This window comes from Micropterus salmoides, unplaced genomic scaffold (assembly GCF_014851395.1).
Source record: "Micropterus salmoides isolate LMB-PRFRI ecotype aquatic unplaced genomic scaffold, ASM1485139v1 Ms_hic_scaffold_2008, whole genome shotgun sequence".
Lineage (NCBI taxonomy): Eukaryota > Metazoa > Chordata > Actinopteri > Centrarchiformes > Centrarchidae > Micropterus > Micropterus salmoides.
The window spans coordinates 19,937-37,675 of NW_024041161.1; the positions used below are offsets into that span (position 1 = coordinate 19,937).

The 17,739-nt window shown below is 40.1% G+C and overlaps 1 protein-coding gene across 1 annotated transcript; it reads right to left on the reverse strand.

Moving 5' to 3' along the window:
• Positions 1-208: 208 nt before the first annotated feature.
• LOC119915242 (AMP deaminase 2-like) lies at positions 209-12,615 on the reverse strand. The gene is made up of 18 exons (XM_038734783.1): positions 12,463-12,615; positions 12,001-12,125; positions 11,749-11,879; positions 11,568-11,636; positions 11,351-11,453; positions 10,983-11,175; positions 10,080-10,221; positions 9,842-9,931; positions 9,581-9,710; positions 9,278-9,472; positions 8,976-9,107; positions 8,708-8,871; positions 6,029-6,155; positions 5,770-5,933; positions 4,942-5,062; positions 4,629-4,802; positions 3,800-3,910; positions 209-3,678 (listed from the first exon to the last, which is right to left on the reverse strand). The coding sequence occupies exons 1-18, from the start codon at positions 12,497-12,499 to the stop codon at positions 3,463-3,465; spliced, it is 2,424 nt and encodes an 807-aa protein (XP_038590711.1). The 5' UTR covers positions 12,500-12,615; the 3' UTR covers positions 209-3,462.
• Between the last annotated feature and the right edge of the window lie 5,124 nt (positions 12,616-17,739).

Below are 17,739 nucleotides of genomic sequence, written 5' to 3' on the forward strand. Positions count from 1 at the left end.
CCGGTTCTTTTGTTTCGGCAATTATGTAACATTTACGTGATGAATGTGAAACGATAATCTGGTAGGCAGCTCTGCTTCGCATGACCTGACATAAGAAATGTGTTATTGTGTATGGAAATCCTCTTTTGTTCGAACAAATACAGAGTCATGTTGAGGCTGCAAGTCTAGACTTATCCATGACACAGAGAAACAACACTGAATGCTACAATTTAACCGTACTACAATCATTTATGCAGGGATTCTTGAATAATCCTTTTATATGGGTAACCTGCACACAAAAGAGTTGTGGATATTTAAGAGGGTTTTGCGCAATAAATTTAAAGATGAAACTTCACTTTGACCTCGGAAATTGTAAAACAATACCAACTCAGTCCAGTTACTTCCCATATCACATGGTCTTCGGCTTCATCAGCAGATATAATTCCTTCAACTGTCTACTATTATATCTTCATACACAGCACTTTTTCAAGCGTGACACAGTTGAAAGCTCTGGAAAGAGCTGGTAAGTGGACATTGACTTAGGATTGTTCTGTCAAAAAAGGTACCAGTGCAGTACTGAGTACCACAAATAAGGGCTATCAATTAACTCATCAATCAATTTTTGATTGTGTAATGAGTAACATGCAAATAATAATGACAAAGTGGGGAGAATTTGCCTACTCAGTCAGAAAACATTGAAAATCGATGTTATTTAAAATGATCCATTACAGAATGCGTGCACATCTTTACATCAAAGAAGCTGTAACCAACATTGTATTTATATTTTCACATGACAAAAAACTCAAACAATTAATTGTCATTATTACTCTGAGCTATTACTTTTCAGCACATCAACTAATTGAAGGTTAGGCTTATCGTTGTAGCACCAGACACACTAAATACCCACACAAATATTAGATTGTATATACATATATCATACTATTAAGCTGCTATTAATAAGGTTTACTGCACAGTGTGTGTGAGCTAAGAATTCACTCTTTTCAGCCAGACCTCAATTTTGAAAAGATGGAGGTTTGTATTTGGTCTGAATTTTGTGTTGAGCTTCTTGCTCACTTTGACCCACATTGGAGAGAAATTGTCTGAACATGGACACACCACACAATGCACTCTTTGTTTCACCTCTTTTACTCACTCACCCGCACTTCCCCAGAACCCATACTAATTATCAACTGCTGAAACTCAAACAGAGCTTATTTCTCTAAATAATAAATATCTAAATAAATTATTTTCTCACTCTTTTTGTCTTTATCACTTGTGTCACCTGCAGTTTTCAGATTCAGAAGACATTCATTTGATTTCTGGGATGTATGAACTGTAGCAAGTCAAGCACTCCAACATGAACAACATTTATTTTTCTTACAACACAAATTTCATTAAATAATATTAACAAGCACGTATAATTCTCTGGAAGGGACACTTTTGAATAGCAAGAAATAGGTCTACGGATAACATCAGGACCCAAACTGAAGGCAGGAGTTTGAAAAGGTTTTGTCAAGTTAAATGACTCGCAGTTCTCTAAAATGTGTTTAATCACGAATTTGGCACTGGTTGAACTTGTGCAAGGAGTGAAAACTGAAGGAACACATCATGCATGATTCACTGTACTATGACTCGGAAATGTATGCATTTTAAATATGTGTGTAAAAGACAAATGATATCAAATCAGAGTTGCAATTCAGACTGTCAGTAGAAACAATGTCACAAAATAAGAGCTACTATAAAGAGATGCACACCAGAAACAAATATTGACATGCCTTCATGCAACCCTACTGTTTCACTGTAAAAAAACAACATGAATATGACACTGAAGAGCTGTAAATATGTTGTTAATATAGCAAGAAGGCGAAGGACAAGTTTTACAGCATGAGGTTTTGTCCTGTGGATAATTAAGCACATAAAATGTGACCAAACAGACAAATCTGACTAAGATCTTTGCATCACATGTTAAACACATTTTGCTGCAAAAGTTCATGATTTGGTAAGTAGTCAGGGCCGTAGCCAGGAGTTTAGAAATACTAAGGTCATCAGTGGTAGTCTGCCTCACCCACTACTCCCCTCAACACCAAAAAGTACTTGATTTATTCAGTTACGATACGGTTTTAATGAAATGCCTCTGGATTGGTTTGTACCAGCTTTATGTTAATCCAGTATTTAGTGTGTGAAGCAGTTCCTGAATTCTTAAAACTTAAGAAATGTCTGAGCTAACTAGTAAAGACTTTAGTAATGAAACATCTTCCACACCGTCAAATCAAAAATAACAAAACAGGATGTGACTGTTGCATCGCAAGCTGTAATATAACTTCCAAATATAAGTTTAAGGAGGCCCTACAATATTTTAAACTCAACAGCCAATACTTTGTAAATGTAGGTCCTTTTTATACATGCGTATGTGTCAGGGTTCATGATATTAAGGAAGTTTTAAACAAATGTAAAATATACAATAACGCTGACCTAAACGTTATTTGCAGGCTAATGTTAGCTTTGCCAGTTAGCTCAGTTAGTTAGACATGTCATTTAGTCTGTGTACACATTTTGTAACAACTAATCTCTATGTTACCACTAGTATTTACCTGTTTTATGTTGTTATTGTGTAAATCTCCACTTAGTAAACACTTATGTTGTAGCAACAGCTAAAGCAAGACCCCTTTGAAAGCAACTAAACTCTAACTAAAATAACTATCTCAGAACTTTGTCTCTGCTTTCCCAATGAGTACCAGGTTATATGGGTCCCTCCAGGAGACTTGAAAGGACATTTTTGGGAAATTACAATTTATAAAATAAAGTGTTAGTGTTTTATCACCAAAAATGAAGGTCTAAAAGCTGTTTCTAAGCCTTCTCCATGCTGCACATTTGTTCATTTTGTTGGGCTAAAAATTAAACACATTTAAATGCATGGACTTCAAAAATACTCTCCATGTGTACGTTTTTAACTGTAGAACATAAACTCCCTCAAGGTCACTAGAACCCTGAAATTGCTAAAAAAGATATTAATAACATGACCTCAGTGTCCTCAATGGTAGCTACAGCCCTGTGTGTAGTAGAAAATTGTTCCAGATTGTCTTCTTACTTTTATCGGTCAGTGTTGGATCCAGTCTATACGTTTTATTAACGGGTTGAATCTTGAATGTTAATAGTACTCAGTGCTTGGTACAGGAAAAATACAGACTTTGAACAGAAACTCTGACAAGATGTAGCCACAAACCATGAACATATAATTTAAAAATAAATAGATCAAGAGACATTGTGAAATCGCCATGATAAATTAAACAAAGAATGACTTGATGAAACTAAAGGAAGGAAACACCTTGGGTACACGGATTGTAGATCCACGCTCATATTGCCACAGTAGCAACAAAGCTTATCTATTTCACAGGTGTGATATGTTGATATGCAAATCTGTACAATGTCCTGATATGAAAACAGGGAATGTAGCAAGAATTTATTTTGTATTGTGCCTCATGTTCACTTCTCTCCCTGCACAGCTCCCATACACAGACTCCCCTCCTCCTCGATGGTCTCCAGCTCATCTGTGCGGATGGCCTGTGTGATTAAATTTAACTCCTCACACATGGTCTCATACCGGTACGCCACACGGATGTCAGGAACGTTGGTGCGCCTGATGTCATTACTCTCCTGCCCCTCTTTGATGTAGTTTGGGCCAAGCCAGGACCTCTTTACCTGATCCAGAAGAAGAGTCAAGAGTCAAATCAAACTGTCTGAAGAACAGACAGACAGAGAAGGGAGCGGTATGGTTGTAGACAGTAAAATTGGATAATGTGTACTCTGCTTTAAAGATAACCTTATGAGAGAATCCGCTCATCAGCACACTGTTTCTGGCCAGCTCGCACATGTCACAGGAGCTCAGCTTCCACACCTGAGCAGCAATGCTGTACTCTTCCATCAAGGGCTCCTGCACAGAGCACAAAAGAAATATCACAATTAAACATGCACTGCTTGTTGAAGAAATGTTATTTTATATATTAAATATTTAAAATTTGTCTTGCAACTGAACAGTCTACATATACTACTGTTTTTTAATTATTATTATTAACTTTTTATCGATTAAATTGGTTGATTTGGCAACACATGGAGGTAACAGCAAGTGCATTTTAGTAATACAAGTCCCAGAGTTCTGTGCGCATTCACCAGCTTTAGTCCAGCGCATGCATGCGTAACTTCCTGTGAATTCCTTGTGTGTGAACACACACATTCAATTCGACGCAGGAAAAGCAGACTATCCAGTTTGCCTTCTTGTTTAAGGACCTATTAAGTGTCTAATTCATTCTTTATTGAAGACAGGTGGGCAGAAGAAGTCAGCCAATTAAGCTGTGTTAATCATGTCGACAAACAGCAATTACAACACAGTTATTCCACATGTTTGTCAGCTTCATGAGCCTAATTAGAGTGGTCAAGATGTAGAGCATTTCTGTTTCAATCAAAACCATTTATGATGAAATACAAGGTCAAACTTTCTCTTACTTCATGCATATGTATTCCTTTCTATTCCAGTACCATTCTTATAGCATTTTGCTTCTACCATATTCCCCATTCAAACAATTTAAGAGGCTTAACTATTAAACTCTAAAATGCAGGCTGTTACAATTGTTTGACTGGCTGTGTACACTGACCTTGGTGAAGTGAAACTGCAGAGGGTCGTCTGTTGACAGAGAGACCATGAGGCCTCTGGACAGGTACTCAGGCAGAGGGTTACGATGGTAGCTGAGGAACAGGCTGTTATTGCTGAGAGGGGACATGGCGATACCTATCTGGGCCAGGTAGTACACATACTGCAGCACAGGAGCCTGGAGGAACATAAGGCATAATGTTGTACTAAACAATCACTGCTCTAGGAGTAAATTAATACTGCGGATTAGCCAAGGACTGGCATTTTTTTTATTAATTGTGTTTTTTATTAATTTAATTGTGATATTGAGGTCACACCTTCCTGAGCAGCAGCCCGTGGGAGATGTTCTCAGACAACATGAAACCAGACACCAGGTGATGGATCGGCCCCGCCTCCCCACAATGAGGACGTAGGACGAGCGTGTGAAACCCTCGCTGCCTGGAACAAAGAAGACACTAGGATATACTAGAATACTAGGAGGATGACTTCAACAGTGTTGTTTAAACAATCGGGCAAAGTATAGTCTGCATAAATGAACATTCATCACTGTTCTCCAGTGACTCAAAGATGAGACAGATGAGGACAGCCATGAACCCATAAGCATAAGAATGTATTTTCTGGTTTGTTACCCTTTGTGCTATAGTAACATGGAGCTAATTTGGAAGCAATACTTCAAAAGTGCATACAAACACGCACAAACTGTTAAGAAGGTTTTTGAATTCTGATTTAATTGAGGTGAAGTGGGACAATTTGCTATCAAATCAGTTCAGGAAGATAAACTGCAATTTTGGTATAAAAAAACGAAAATTGTGTTTTATTTAAAATGTTAGTGTTACTAATATTAATTAGGTCAACAGGCATCGTATTATGTGACAATGAAACCTCTAGGTTGGGGCAAAACTATTTTCTTCTATATTTTTCTTTTATCATAATTGTGAAAGCATGAGAGATGCATATTTCTACCCAACCCTTTATACTTCCTATTGATCTTAATTAATATCTAAATTGAAGCTGAGAAATCTATGAGAGTTAAGAAAAGTCTCTTAGTGTACTTGCTGTGGGCACCTAAAACATAAAATCAGTGAGTGATGACATTAACAAAAACATATTATGGCAGCCACTTGGACTAAGGTGTAGTCACGTACTTGCGCAGGTGATTCAGCACAGTCATGTTTGCATACATATAGTAGAGGTAGTAGGAATAGGGCGGGTTGTCCTCCTCAGTCCAGTTGACTGGCAGCGGGCTGTCCAAGTTGAAGATATGTTGCTCTGGTTTTGACTCGTCATCCACGCTGTCAAACCCCACGACCTGTGTGAGGGACCAACACGAGATCCATGAAACCCTCTGAGGTCTGGCTACATTGAATAATATATATTCATGATTCCACAGCAGAGACTTCATACATGCTGAAGGAAGAGGTGCAGCTCCGGGTGGCTGCCGGGATTGACTGTAACCTCGAACAGAGGCGTGAAGATATTCTCCAGCATCTCTTGAAAGTTGCACAGCTGTTTCTTCGTGTGGTAGACGTCACTTTGAGAGAAAAATGCAAATCAGGAAAGTCAGTTGTGCGATTATGGTTGCAAGGATGAAATGTTACCTTTCCTGGTCTTGTTTTACTCATGTACCCTGCAGATATTTTAAAGACGCTTGGCGTGGAATGATGTGGCTGTATAACTCAATAAGTGCTACTCACTGGTGGAAAAGTAGTCTGATCTATTTATTTAGGTGAAAGTAGAAATATCGCTATAAAAACAAGCAAATAAAGTCATGCATTGTACACATGTATAATAAGCAAAAATCTGTATTAAGTATTAATTATCATTATTTCTACGTATATAATTATTAGGAAAAGTGTCTTTACAAAGGTTACAGGCCTGTTTCCTATGCAAGCCTGTTACTTACTGACTAACTGACTAACTGGGTAGCTTATTTTACAACAAATCATCATACAGTGGGTACGGAAAGTATTCAGACCCCTTTAAATTTTTCACTCTTTGTTTCATTGCAGCCATTTTCCAAAAATCAAAAAAGTTCATTTTATTTCTCAGTAATGTACACTCAGCACCCCATCTTGACAGAAAAAAACAGAAATGTAGAAATTTTTGCAAATTTATTAAAAAAGAAAAACTGAAATATCACATGGTCATAAGTATTCAGACCCTTTGCCGTGACACTCATATTTAACTCAGGTGCTGTCTATTTCTTCTGATCATCCTTGAGATGGTTCTACACCTTCATTTGAGTCCAGCTGTGTTTGATTATACTGATTGGACTTGATTAGGAAAGCCACACACCTGTCTATATAAGACCTTACAGCTCACAGTGCATGTCAGAGCAAATGAGAATCATGAGGTCAAAGGAACTGCCTGAAGAGCTCAGAGACAGAATTGTGGCAAGGCACAGATCTGGCCAAGGTTACAAAAAAATTCTGCTGCACTTAAGGTTCCTAAGAGCACAGTGGCCTCCATAATCCTCAAATGGAAGACGTTTGGGACGACCAGAACCCTTCCTAGAGCTGGCCGTCCGGCCAAACTGAGCTATCGGGGGAGAAGAGCCTTGGTGAGAGAGGTAAAGAAGAACCCAAAGGTCACTGTGGCTGAGCTCCAGAGATGCAGTCGGGAGATGGGAGAAAGTTGTAGTAAGTCAACCATCACTGCAGCAATCCACCAGTCGGGGCTTTTTGGCAGAGTGGCCCGACGGAAGCCTCTCCTCAGTGCAAGACACATGAAAGCCCGCATGGAGTTTGCTAAAAAACACCTGAAGGACTCCAAGATGGTGATAAATAAGATCCTCTGGTCTGATGAGACCAAGATAGAACTTTTTGGCCTTAATTCTAAGCGGTATGTGTGGAGAAAACCAGGCACTGCTCATCACCTGTCCAATACAGTCTCAACAGTGAAGCATGGTGGTGGCAGCATCATGCTGTGGGGGGGTTTTGGTTGCAATCGAGGGAAAGATGAATGCGGCCAAGTACAGGGATATCCTGGACGAAAACCTTTTCCAGAGTGCTCTGGACCTCAGACTGGGCCGAAGGTTTACCTTCCAACAAGACAATGACCCTAAGCACACCGCTAAAATAACGAAGGAGTGGCTTCACAACAACTCCGTGGCTGTTCTTGAATGGCCCAGCCAGAGCCCTGACTTAAACCCAATTGAGCATCTCTGGAGAGACCTGAAAATGGCTGTCCACCAACGTTTACCATCCAACCTGACAGAACTGGAGAGGATCTGCAAGGAGGAATGGCAGAGGATACCCAAATCCAGATGTGAAAAACTTGTTGCATCTTTCCCAAAACGACTCATGGCTGTATTAGATCAAAAGGGTGCTTCTACTAAATACTGAGCAAAGGGTCTGAATACTTATGACCATGTGATATTTCAGTTTTTCTTTTTTAATAAATTTGCAAAAATTTCTACATTTCTGTTTTTTTCTGTCAAGATGGGGTGCTGAGTGTACATTACTGAGAAATAAAATGAACTTTTTAGATTTTTGGAAAATGGCTGCAATGAAACAAAGAGTGAAAAATTTAAAGGGGTCTGAATACTTTCCGTACCCACTGTATATTGCATGTGAATCACATGTTTTGTATGTGTGACGGCCTGGGGCCTTAGGACTGCATGGCGTTGGCCTGCTCTCTTCTCTTGTGTGTTTTCAGGTCTTTCTTCCTGTTCGGTCGGACACAACCACCCCGTCAGTGATTGCGGCTACCTGTTTAAGTCTTTAAAAACCATGGTGAACCCAAAATGGCTCTATCTTCCTCCTGATCTCCCTGGAAGGCGGGTGCCTTGTTTTTGAGTATGTTGAGTTTGAGTTTAATTGTAAGTTGAGTTATCTTTAATAAATCCTTTTGTTCATTTAAACTGTTTTCTGTGTGGACCTCCCTCTTTGTTATGCTCTTCAACGAGCTGGGGATAACATATAATTGAAACATGTAAAGTAACAACTGACTATAGTTGTCAAATAAATAGTGTAGTAAATTGTACAATATTTCATAGAGGACTGTATAAAGTGACATAAATTTGAAATATCTAAGTGCTTGATTAAATATACTTTCATATTTCCCACCGCTGGGGTTACTCACAAGAGTCGTGGCACTTGCACAAGCCAGCGCACATTATTGGAGTAGACCCTATGTTTGACAGCCCACTTGGCCAGTTTGTCCCACTCGTCTCTTGAGCGCCCGTAGATCGACAGCCTGAGCTCCACGTTCTGGTACTTGCTCTCCTCCAGGTCAGCCATCACCTCCTGAGAAGCAGTGACACAAACAGTCAGCAGAGGGCATCACCGCCTCACACAGTCATTCTGCAGGTGTCAGCGGCAATGACAGCGTTTCAGCTACTAGTGAGCACCTTAATAATGTGACCAAAGTATTTCCCCTCAATGTAGTTGTCTGTTTTGATGAAGATCTCTCTCAGGATGGACTCGCCAATGGGATTGTATTTGGCATTGAACTTGTCAAACCGGTGGAAAGTGTTACGGTCCTGCAAAAAGAGTGGAAAGACCGTGTCACTGTGATTCAAACAATCTCTTAACTGATGCTGCTGTTTGATTGAATCACTATTTGTCATTTCAACATTGCGGTGCATCTTTTAACCAGGCAGCACTTTTGAACGGATTAGCTTTTTACCTATCCTCTATGGGCGTTACTTACTGCGTGCATGTCCAGGGTGTCCACGCTCAGGTCAAAGGCTGTCAGGTTCATGCTCTCAAACACCTCCATGAGCGTCTGACCCCTGCCTCTTTCCACATGAACGATCTCTTTAGGATACTTCTTCATGGCCCTTTTGATAAAACGCAGAAGGTGCTTCTGGTTCATACAGGAGGACGCGTGAATGTGTGTGTCCACCTGTAAAATGATTCAGACAAACAAAACAAAAAAATTATATATTGAAGTCTGCTTTTGGATTACAAAAAAATAAATGTGATAAGGATTAGTGGAAGCTCTCAAATTCACCTTACGGATATTGTAGAAGTCTCGATGTGGGACTTTCTTCTGTGCTGCCAGCTCTTTCATCTCATTCAGCAGGATATGCATCTGGAACTTGGAGCTAAGATACTGCAGACGACGGTAGCAGAAGGACTTTCTGTGACAAAGTGAAGCAGATGGTTTAAAAAGGAAAGAGACAAGAAGGTCTGGGGGTAGTCTTATAATTAAATAAAATCAATAATGCATGATATACACACTGTTTTGTATTCAAAAATAAGGAAAACTTACACGGGTCCATTGATAATGAGGGCCATCATGACGTTCATATCAGCGATGTACTCCTGCAGGTCTGGATATGGCAGGTCCAGCTCTGTGCTTCTGTGAGCAACATTAAATCTTAACCAGAAAACTCACCGCAGCCAATACGATGTGTGAACTGAATCTAAAAACCGACAAGCCTCCTACCACACAGAGGACTACAAGATTAAACATGCATGTATTGAGTGATTTGTCATAAATATCTCACTTTTCCATAATGTTCCTTGTCGTGTACACATGCATGACACCATCCACCATCTTGCAGCTGTAACCCATGTCAGGGGGCATGCTAGCGGGGTCCTGGTTGTCATAGGGGTGCGTTTTAGAAACAGGTGGGTGCACTGTGGCATCTGAGAGGAGACAGAATGTGGCACTGTGTCACTGCTTTGAGCGAGGTGGGACTATGGTCTGATATTAACAGCTTGCACGTTGTAACAGCCTGTTCAGGGGTGTGTGACAGATGGATTGTGAAATATGGGGGTGTGCCCGGTTATGTCTTAATGTGAGAGTACCGCACATGACACTGAACATGAGTTATATTTCCATATTAACATTAGATTACAAATTATTTTAGTAAGGTCAGAGAGTAATCTGGAATAGAGCTACAAATAATCACTATTCTTATTATTAGTTATATATATATAGATATATAATAATAAGAAGAATATTAATTATTTATATATATATATATATATATATCAATTTGGATAAAGATAAAATAGCAAAAAAAACTTTAACAGGAATACAGGAAGAAAAGAATATATATATATATCTGAATTAAGGATAGAGGTTGCTGTACAGATTGTAAAATTCTTTGAGGCAAATTTGTGATTTGTGATTTTGGGCTTCACAAGTTGATTAAATTATTTTTTCTTTTTATAAAATGTCAAATAATAGTAAAAAAAAATGCACATCAAAAGATTCCAGCCCAAATTTGTTTTGTCAAATACTCAGAAACCCAAAGATATTCAATTTACAATGACAGAAAACCAAGAAGAGCAGAAAATCTCATATTATATAACCAAATTACTTAAATACTTTAGGATGAATAAATTATCATAATTGTTGGAGAGTATGAGGATGTTAGTGTGGGCTGTAGATGTGTATATACCTGCAGTGGCTGTGGTCTCTGGTAACTCTTCCTCACAGATATCAAAGTCCAGAAGAGGCCTCTCACTCAGCTCCTGCAGGTAACGAGCGGTGGTCCTGCAGAAACTCTGCAGCGACAGACCCATGTACTTCTGTCTAATGAACAGAGCCTTCACCACACATTTGGCAGCATCCAACAGATCTGTGAAGGGGACCTGACGGAAGAACAATAAAATGGAAAGGAATGAGAAGCAAAGAAAAAGGAAGGTGTCTTTTTGAGGGTGGATGTGTTATTTAATTGTGAGAAACAACACACAAAACATTCTACTAAGAAATACTTCTACTGTCTTTTCTAATTCTCCGTGCATTACTGCAGTGACTCTGACTTACCCCGCATTTCTCCTCTCCAGAAATACTGACCCGCTGGTACTCTTTCTCTGGAACTAGTTCTCTATCCTGCAAGTCAGGGAAATAGCTCTGCTCCTTCATGTATCTAATGATAGATCAACAAACATAGGCCTTAAATTATTTTCTATTCTGGTAGATAGTGAAACACATTCTATGGATGAAGAGATCACTTTTGCATATAACCAGGGGAAACACTCACTCGAGATCTGTGGCACTGTCAGTTTTCATGAACTCCTGTTTGGCTCGCAGGAGGATGTCGGGTTCAAATCTGAAAACAAAAGGCTGAGCTCACTTGGGGATAATCAGTGTTAGACTCTGGATCATCTGAACAAACCATGTGTTTGTAAATTAACTAATAATCTTCCTTTCTCCGCATTTACTTGACATCCTGGCTGATCTGTCGCTCAAGGCGATGACGTCTCTCCTCCAGCTGTTCAATGGGGCTGTCCTCTGGGAATTCATAGGGGGCGCTGCGCATCTCACTCTCTGCCAGGGTGCGAGAGAACAGCTCCTTCACACAGACACGCATACAAACAACATTTTGAATGTCTACACATCTAGCCACAAGTATGTTTAAAATACAAATAAATCTTAATAAAGTTAATAATGGAGCACAATCACTGAGCACTAACCTCAGCAATCTCCTTGTACTTCCCATCCATGGATGTACGCAGGTCAATGGATTGTTTCAAGGCTACGGGGATCCCAGGCAAGGAATGCTGGGAAGTGAGGAGGTGGCGGGCACCACGGAGATCAACTGGAGATAAAGAAGGGGAGTAGGAGGGAAAGAGATCTTAAAATGAGGGGTAGAAAACTATGCATCTTTGGAAGTAGTGAAGAATTCATATTAATCCAAGCTTTATTTTGAGACTTAAGAAAAGATGAACGGCACATTAAGGCCTCAGTGTCTTCTAATGAGAGTAGTCAGACAAGTAACTACTCATTTCAGTTACTCTAATGACACACACAGCAACTGATTTCAGTTCAGCAGTTCAGAAAGATGATGAATCCGTTCTGCTTGCAACAGCTGTATCCAATTAACTGTCAATGCGCTTATCAACCTTTCTAAAAAAGAATAAATATTCTAATTTTACCCAGCATGGAGAGAACTCTTTCTTTATCATTCTTCATTCCTTCAACGTTGAAGTAATTCACAGTGAGCAAAACACTCTGCAGAAGCTAGTTATTCCTCCGTCAGTGGGCCTTTCCACAACAGTGGAGGTCTGAGCTCAGCGGCTGTTTGTGCCTCAAGACACAATGGACCATTCAGGTGGAGAGCCCATCAGCACATACACCGGCTAATACACTCCATTGTTGCCATTGCAAAACTCATGTTTTTATACAAACCCAGTTGTCATGGAAAGGCAAGAAGGGAAAACGAAGGGGGATGGCCACTGAAAAAAACAAACACTTTTGACAAGGACAGCTGTGAGTGGAGTGATGAGGAAAGCAGAGACTTTAGGCATTCCTCTGTGAGGAACAGAAACAGTAATGAGAGACAATGCCTTCACTCCTGTGTCTCAACCACCCCGGGTGTATATTTAGCAGTCTGCCTGCAATGATATTAATCTTTCCCTTGAAACTACGCACCTGCCACTGAAATATTCATCATCCTACTAAATATTTGATCCTGTGTGTGTATCAGTGGGCCTGTTGTCTGGCAGTATTTATAGACCACAAGAAGGTCACAGAGGGTATACTGTATGATACCTGCAGTCTGTGTTGTCTTTCTACTAAATCTGCATTGCACTGTCTAAATTAAGAGTTAGATTTATTTAACACAGCATGTCTGAGTCTGTCTGCTCTTTGGGGACAGAAAAGGAGACCAGAGAGGCCAATTAACTAGGCCAATTAGGACTCAACAAGATGCATCATTAAAAGATATAAAACCACTTGGTGAGGCAGACAGAACGTTAGGTATAATGGGAAAAAGAGGTGATGGCATAATTATTGGGCAGACCACAACTCACCACGTGTTTGTCACCTTCTGCTTAACACTGTGCAATCAACACATCCCACTCAACGCGCTAAGTATCTCGGACTGAAATTATGTGGTCCTTTTGACCCTTTTGACCCGAGCTTCAACACTCAGTAAGTTAAAATGAATGGTAGAATGATGATGTAGAAATAACAATGCAATTTAACGTGCAAAGAGTTCACCTCTATCTAAACAATCAAAGGAGGACAATTTTAACCAAATGAGAAAACCTGTTGAGGACATTCAGTATCTTATTGAAAATTAAATAACTAAATCGGTGAGTTAGTTTGAAAATAATTTCACTCTCTAAATTGTATATGGTACATTTAAGTACATATTTGGAAAACATTAATAATAATAGTAATTCAAACTTTTTTGGAGAAGGAAAATTCTATGAAGGGTTGCAGAAACTAATTGCTTGTATCATCTAACAGTATGAACATAGATTAAGACAGTGCTTCAGTTGTCATCATAGTGATTACAAGGAATGCAAACTGGCGGCTTTAAAAGTTGTATTTTTCAATATTATTTCAATTTGAATTTAGTACTGAAATGATTGATGTGTTAATTGACCGAAATTAATCAGCAACTATTTTGACAATTGAATATACAACAAATTTTTTTACAGAACATTCCTGGTTGCAGCTACTCATTGTGAGGATTTGCTGCTTTTTCATTGTAAATCTAATATTTTGGGGATTTGTACTGCCAGCAAGACAGAACAAGACATTTGGAGACTTCTTGTAGGGTGTTAGGAAATACTGTATAATGGATGGGCATTTTACAGACAAATAGTCGCAGTCTATTCAATAGTGAATAGTCTTTAGTTATAGCCCAAGTCCAAATTTAAATGCAAAAGAACAAACGTTGTCAGCAAACATTATGGAAAAACCTCTCCTGGACACATTTGGTAAATCATTTAAGAAATAATACCATCAAAATATTACTAAGTAACTTTCCTCTATCCAAAGCGAGCTTGAATCAAGAAAAATGAGAAACCCATGCTGTGAGGCCAAACTGTCCTCCAGTCTCAGTCACAAAGTCAAGCCACAGATCGATGTCCCTCTGGTGAGCACGTCTGTATAATGTGATGGCCAGCTAACACGTTATCTCTGCCGTCGGTTTGCGGCCTATCAGTTTGTTGTGATAACAGTGGACACTGGTGTGGAAGGCAGGAGACGACCAGCGGCAAGGACATCCATGCTGGGCCACAGTGAAGCTGAGCCTAGTCAAGCCTACCGGGCCTGGAGCTAATCCCCTAATGGCTGCTATATTTGGATCAGTAGCATCTACGGTTACGTAACAACTCATCCCCCCACAGTTGGAGAGCAAACCACTCAGAAATTAATAACAGCCATGTTTCACTTAAACATATACTACATAATCTAGTTGGCTGACATTTTTTTTTATCTAACAGGAGCAGGTGGAAAGCAGCATGAGGGCTTACTGTGACACAACATGAGCAAAACAGAGTATCCACACACTACCAGGTATATAATACAAAAACATGCTGAAACAAAGACAATGCAACACACCATCTTCAACGGCTCATCGTTCCATGTTGCAGCTGAGCCTCAAATCGAGGTTGAATAGTGTCAGCTTGCCGAGCAACTTCAACTGCATGCATATTTCAAAAGCAATATAGTAGAGTACAGAGAGTCGTACATTCAGTCTGACTCAAACCACATGGTGCGGTATAAAAGGTCCTCAGGGATGGAATCACGAGTGGAAAGTCATCAGAAGCCTATAGGCCAGAGGGGAGCAAGAGATCAGGGGTCAAGAGACATCCTTTGGAACTTCATCTGAGGTGCTGCTTTTTTTAACGTGTCCTAACTTCTCAAAGACAGAAAATAATCCCTGCCCTGAATGAAATAAAATGCATACAAATCCAGATGATTATACTTTAATATCAAGAGATTCCCTTTCTTTTACTCTCTCCTCTCTCTTTTTTTCCCCATCGGGCAGGCCATGCATCATCAGCCACTTATTACCTGCTTCCATTGACTATGCAGATTTGGTATTCAGCCCACAAGAAATGCCAGTGACTCACAACCTCTCTAGCAAATGTCTCACAGCGAAAGCCAGGCTTACTCACAGCTCATATGTGCAAGTCCTGCTGAGAACGCAGGAAAACCGTGCAAATATAAACAATGCAATACTGGACATTCATTTTGAAGTGTTCAGCAAGATTGTCACGCTGATACACCACCTTAGTTCCAGTACAGATACCAAAATCATAACAGTTGTGTTACATATTATCTAATCACAAGCAGCAGTGCAAGAATGTTGCCTAAATGAAACAGACTACAACTGAATACGATTTAATTTAGGAACTGTATAGAAACAATATCACAACCAGACATTCGAAGCGAGTATCAGTGTTTAAGAGTTTTGATACTTTGTGCTTTGAATACAGTTACGTCTGTACTAAAGCACTGTTGAAGTTAAAATACTAAAAAAACAAGAAAAGTTCAGCTCAACAATTAATTCTGGCCACATATTGGGATTCTCACATCCAAAAGATAAACACAAACGCATGGCAGGCAGAATGCACCGGGGTCTAACGGCTCCTCTGCTCCTCTTGAGGATGCTTACTCCTCCAGCATCATCTCTCACTGGCTCTGCATAAAAGCTGACATTTCTCGAGATGTGTAATCAAACGCTTTCTATGGCCAGAGATGGTTTATAGTCTCTGCAACTGCATGTCTGCAGGCTGATGTTGGTATTCTTGTAGAAACCTCTTTCCTCGCTTGAATCATAAAGAAGAAATGCTATAAATATGAATGCAGGATGCTCACAAGTCTTGAAAAGAACCCTTTCGATCAGATCCCACAGTTGCCAGCATAGTCAGCACAATTTATCAACCTGCTCTGCTTCTCACGCACTTTTGTACCATCTCCAAAACACATGAGAAAGCTAGTTTGTGGGACAATCAATCGACAAACATTCTCCTCATCACACTCAAGACAGCACTGCTCAGGGCTACTACACAAAGCCATCAAGGGACAGGAAGAGGAGAGTGGCAGTGAGTGTGAGACAGTGAAAGGAAAAAAGGGGGAGGGTCAGAGAGGAAGAGGGGAGAATGTTATTTGTGCTTTTGCACAGGATGAGGGTAGTGGAGCGTACCTGTCTCTCAGAGCCTTTGTTAACCAGCACCTAGCTGGGCTGAGAGAGGAGAGAGAGACAGAGAGAGAGGGAGAGAGAGGCCGTCCTGGCAGATTGATGGAGCATGCCATACAGCAAATGGCCCAGGATGGCGTCTGCTGTCCTTTCAAGGTGGGTTAAATGTGATAGAATATAGAGAGAAACAAGAAAGAAACACTTGAGACACTCAAGTCAAATGACAAAACTGGCTAAAACACACATACGCGTCACATAAACACATTCACAGAGTCAAAGAGTCATGCCCTCTATTCCATTAATCTGTCCCTGTCATACATACAAAGAGCTGGTCCAGCAGATCCATGAACTGCCCCTCATATCCCAGTGTCTGCCCCCCCCCTCCTCTGCTCGTGTGCGTCCTGGTTCAGGCCAGCTGTCGCTGCACTAGCTACCTCTGGAGCTGATCCTCCTCATTTAAATGCCTCTGACATCTATCTGGGACGTACCACAGGAGGGAGAGGAGGCGGGGGGGAGACGACATACATCACCGGCGGATATGTATTCTCCGGCTGTGAGTTTCTCTAACAGCACCCCCTGCTTGTCCACTTGATCCTCCGTGCTGTGTTTTGCACCATGTGTTCAGGATGTTTGTGTTGTCTGTGTGCATGTATGACAATAAAATGGTGCGTTCTCAGCGGTAAGGTTTGAGATGTCATGGTTTCTTTTTTTTTGCAGTCTGAGGGAGTTGATTGTCTAAGAAATGAGACCTTGCCTCCATCTCCTCTCACATGAATGGAATTAAAGGGCCAGCACGTTGTTCCCATTATGGTTGCATTCGTCATTTCTGGAACATGCTTTCCCAAGTCAAACACAGGACTGTGTGTATGCTGAAAATTATGAAGTAATATTAACATTTCAGTGAACAATTTCATAACACCGAATGATAAATGCTTTTCGAAATCCTTCTTTATGTCTGCAGAATGCAAGTTTCTCTGCAGTCATATCACTTTTCTTATTATACTTTTGCACTGAATGTAAATTTGCTCTGGATAACAGCAACAGCTGCATGCTTGAATTGAAAAGAATTGTTTTGATTTTACTGAACTTACTGAATTGCACTTAGCTTCTGATTTGTGCAAGAATACATTCCATTTTTTTTAAAATTTCCATTAAGCTCTGGAGAAAAAATGTCCAGTCACTGTAGATAGAATGCTGAGACATTTATCAGACTTATTCACCACACAAGGTTGCTGACGTTTAATTAGGTCAAAAAAGATTTGAAAACATCCTC

Excerpts from the sequence above, each read along its gene's own strand:
- LOC119915242 (XM_038734783.1), bottom strand. The coding sequence starts at position 12,499 with ATGAAGAATGATAAAGAAAGAGTTCTCTCCATGCTGG. Across the intron at positions 12,126-12,462 it reads AAGAGTTCTCTCCATGCTGG|TTGATCTCCGTGGTGCCCGC; the intron begins GTAAAATTAGAA and ends CTTTATCTCCAG. Across the intron at positions 9,473-9,580 it reads ACTTCTACAATATCCGTAAG|GTGGACACACACATTCACGC; the intron begins GTGAATTTGAGA and ends ATCATTTTACAG.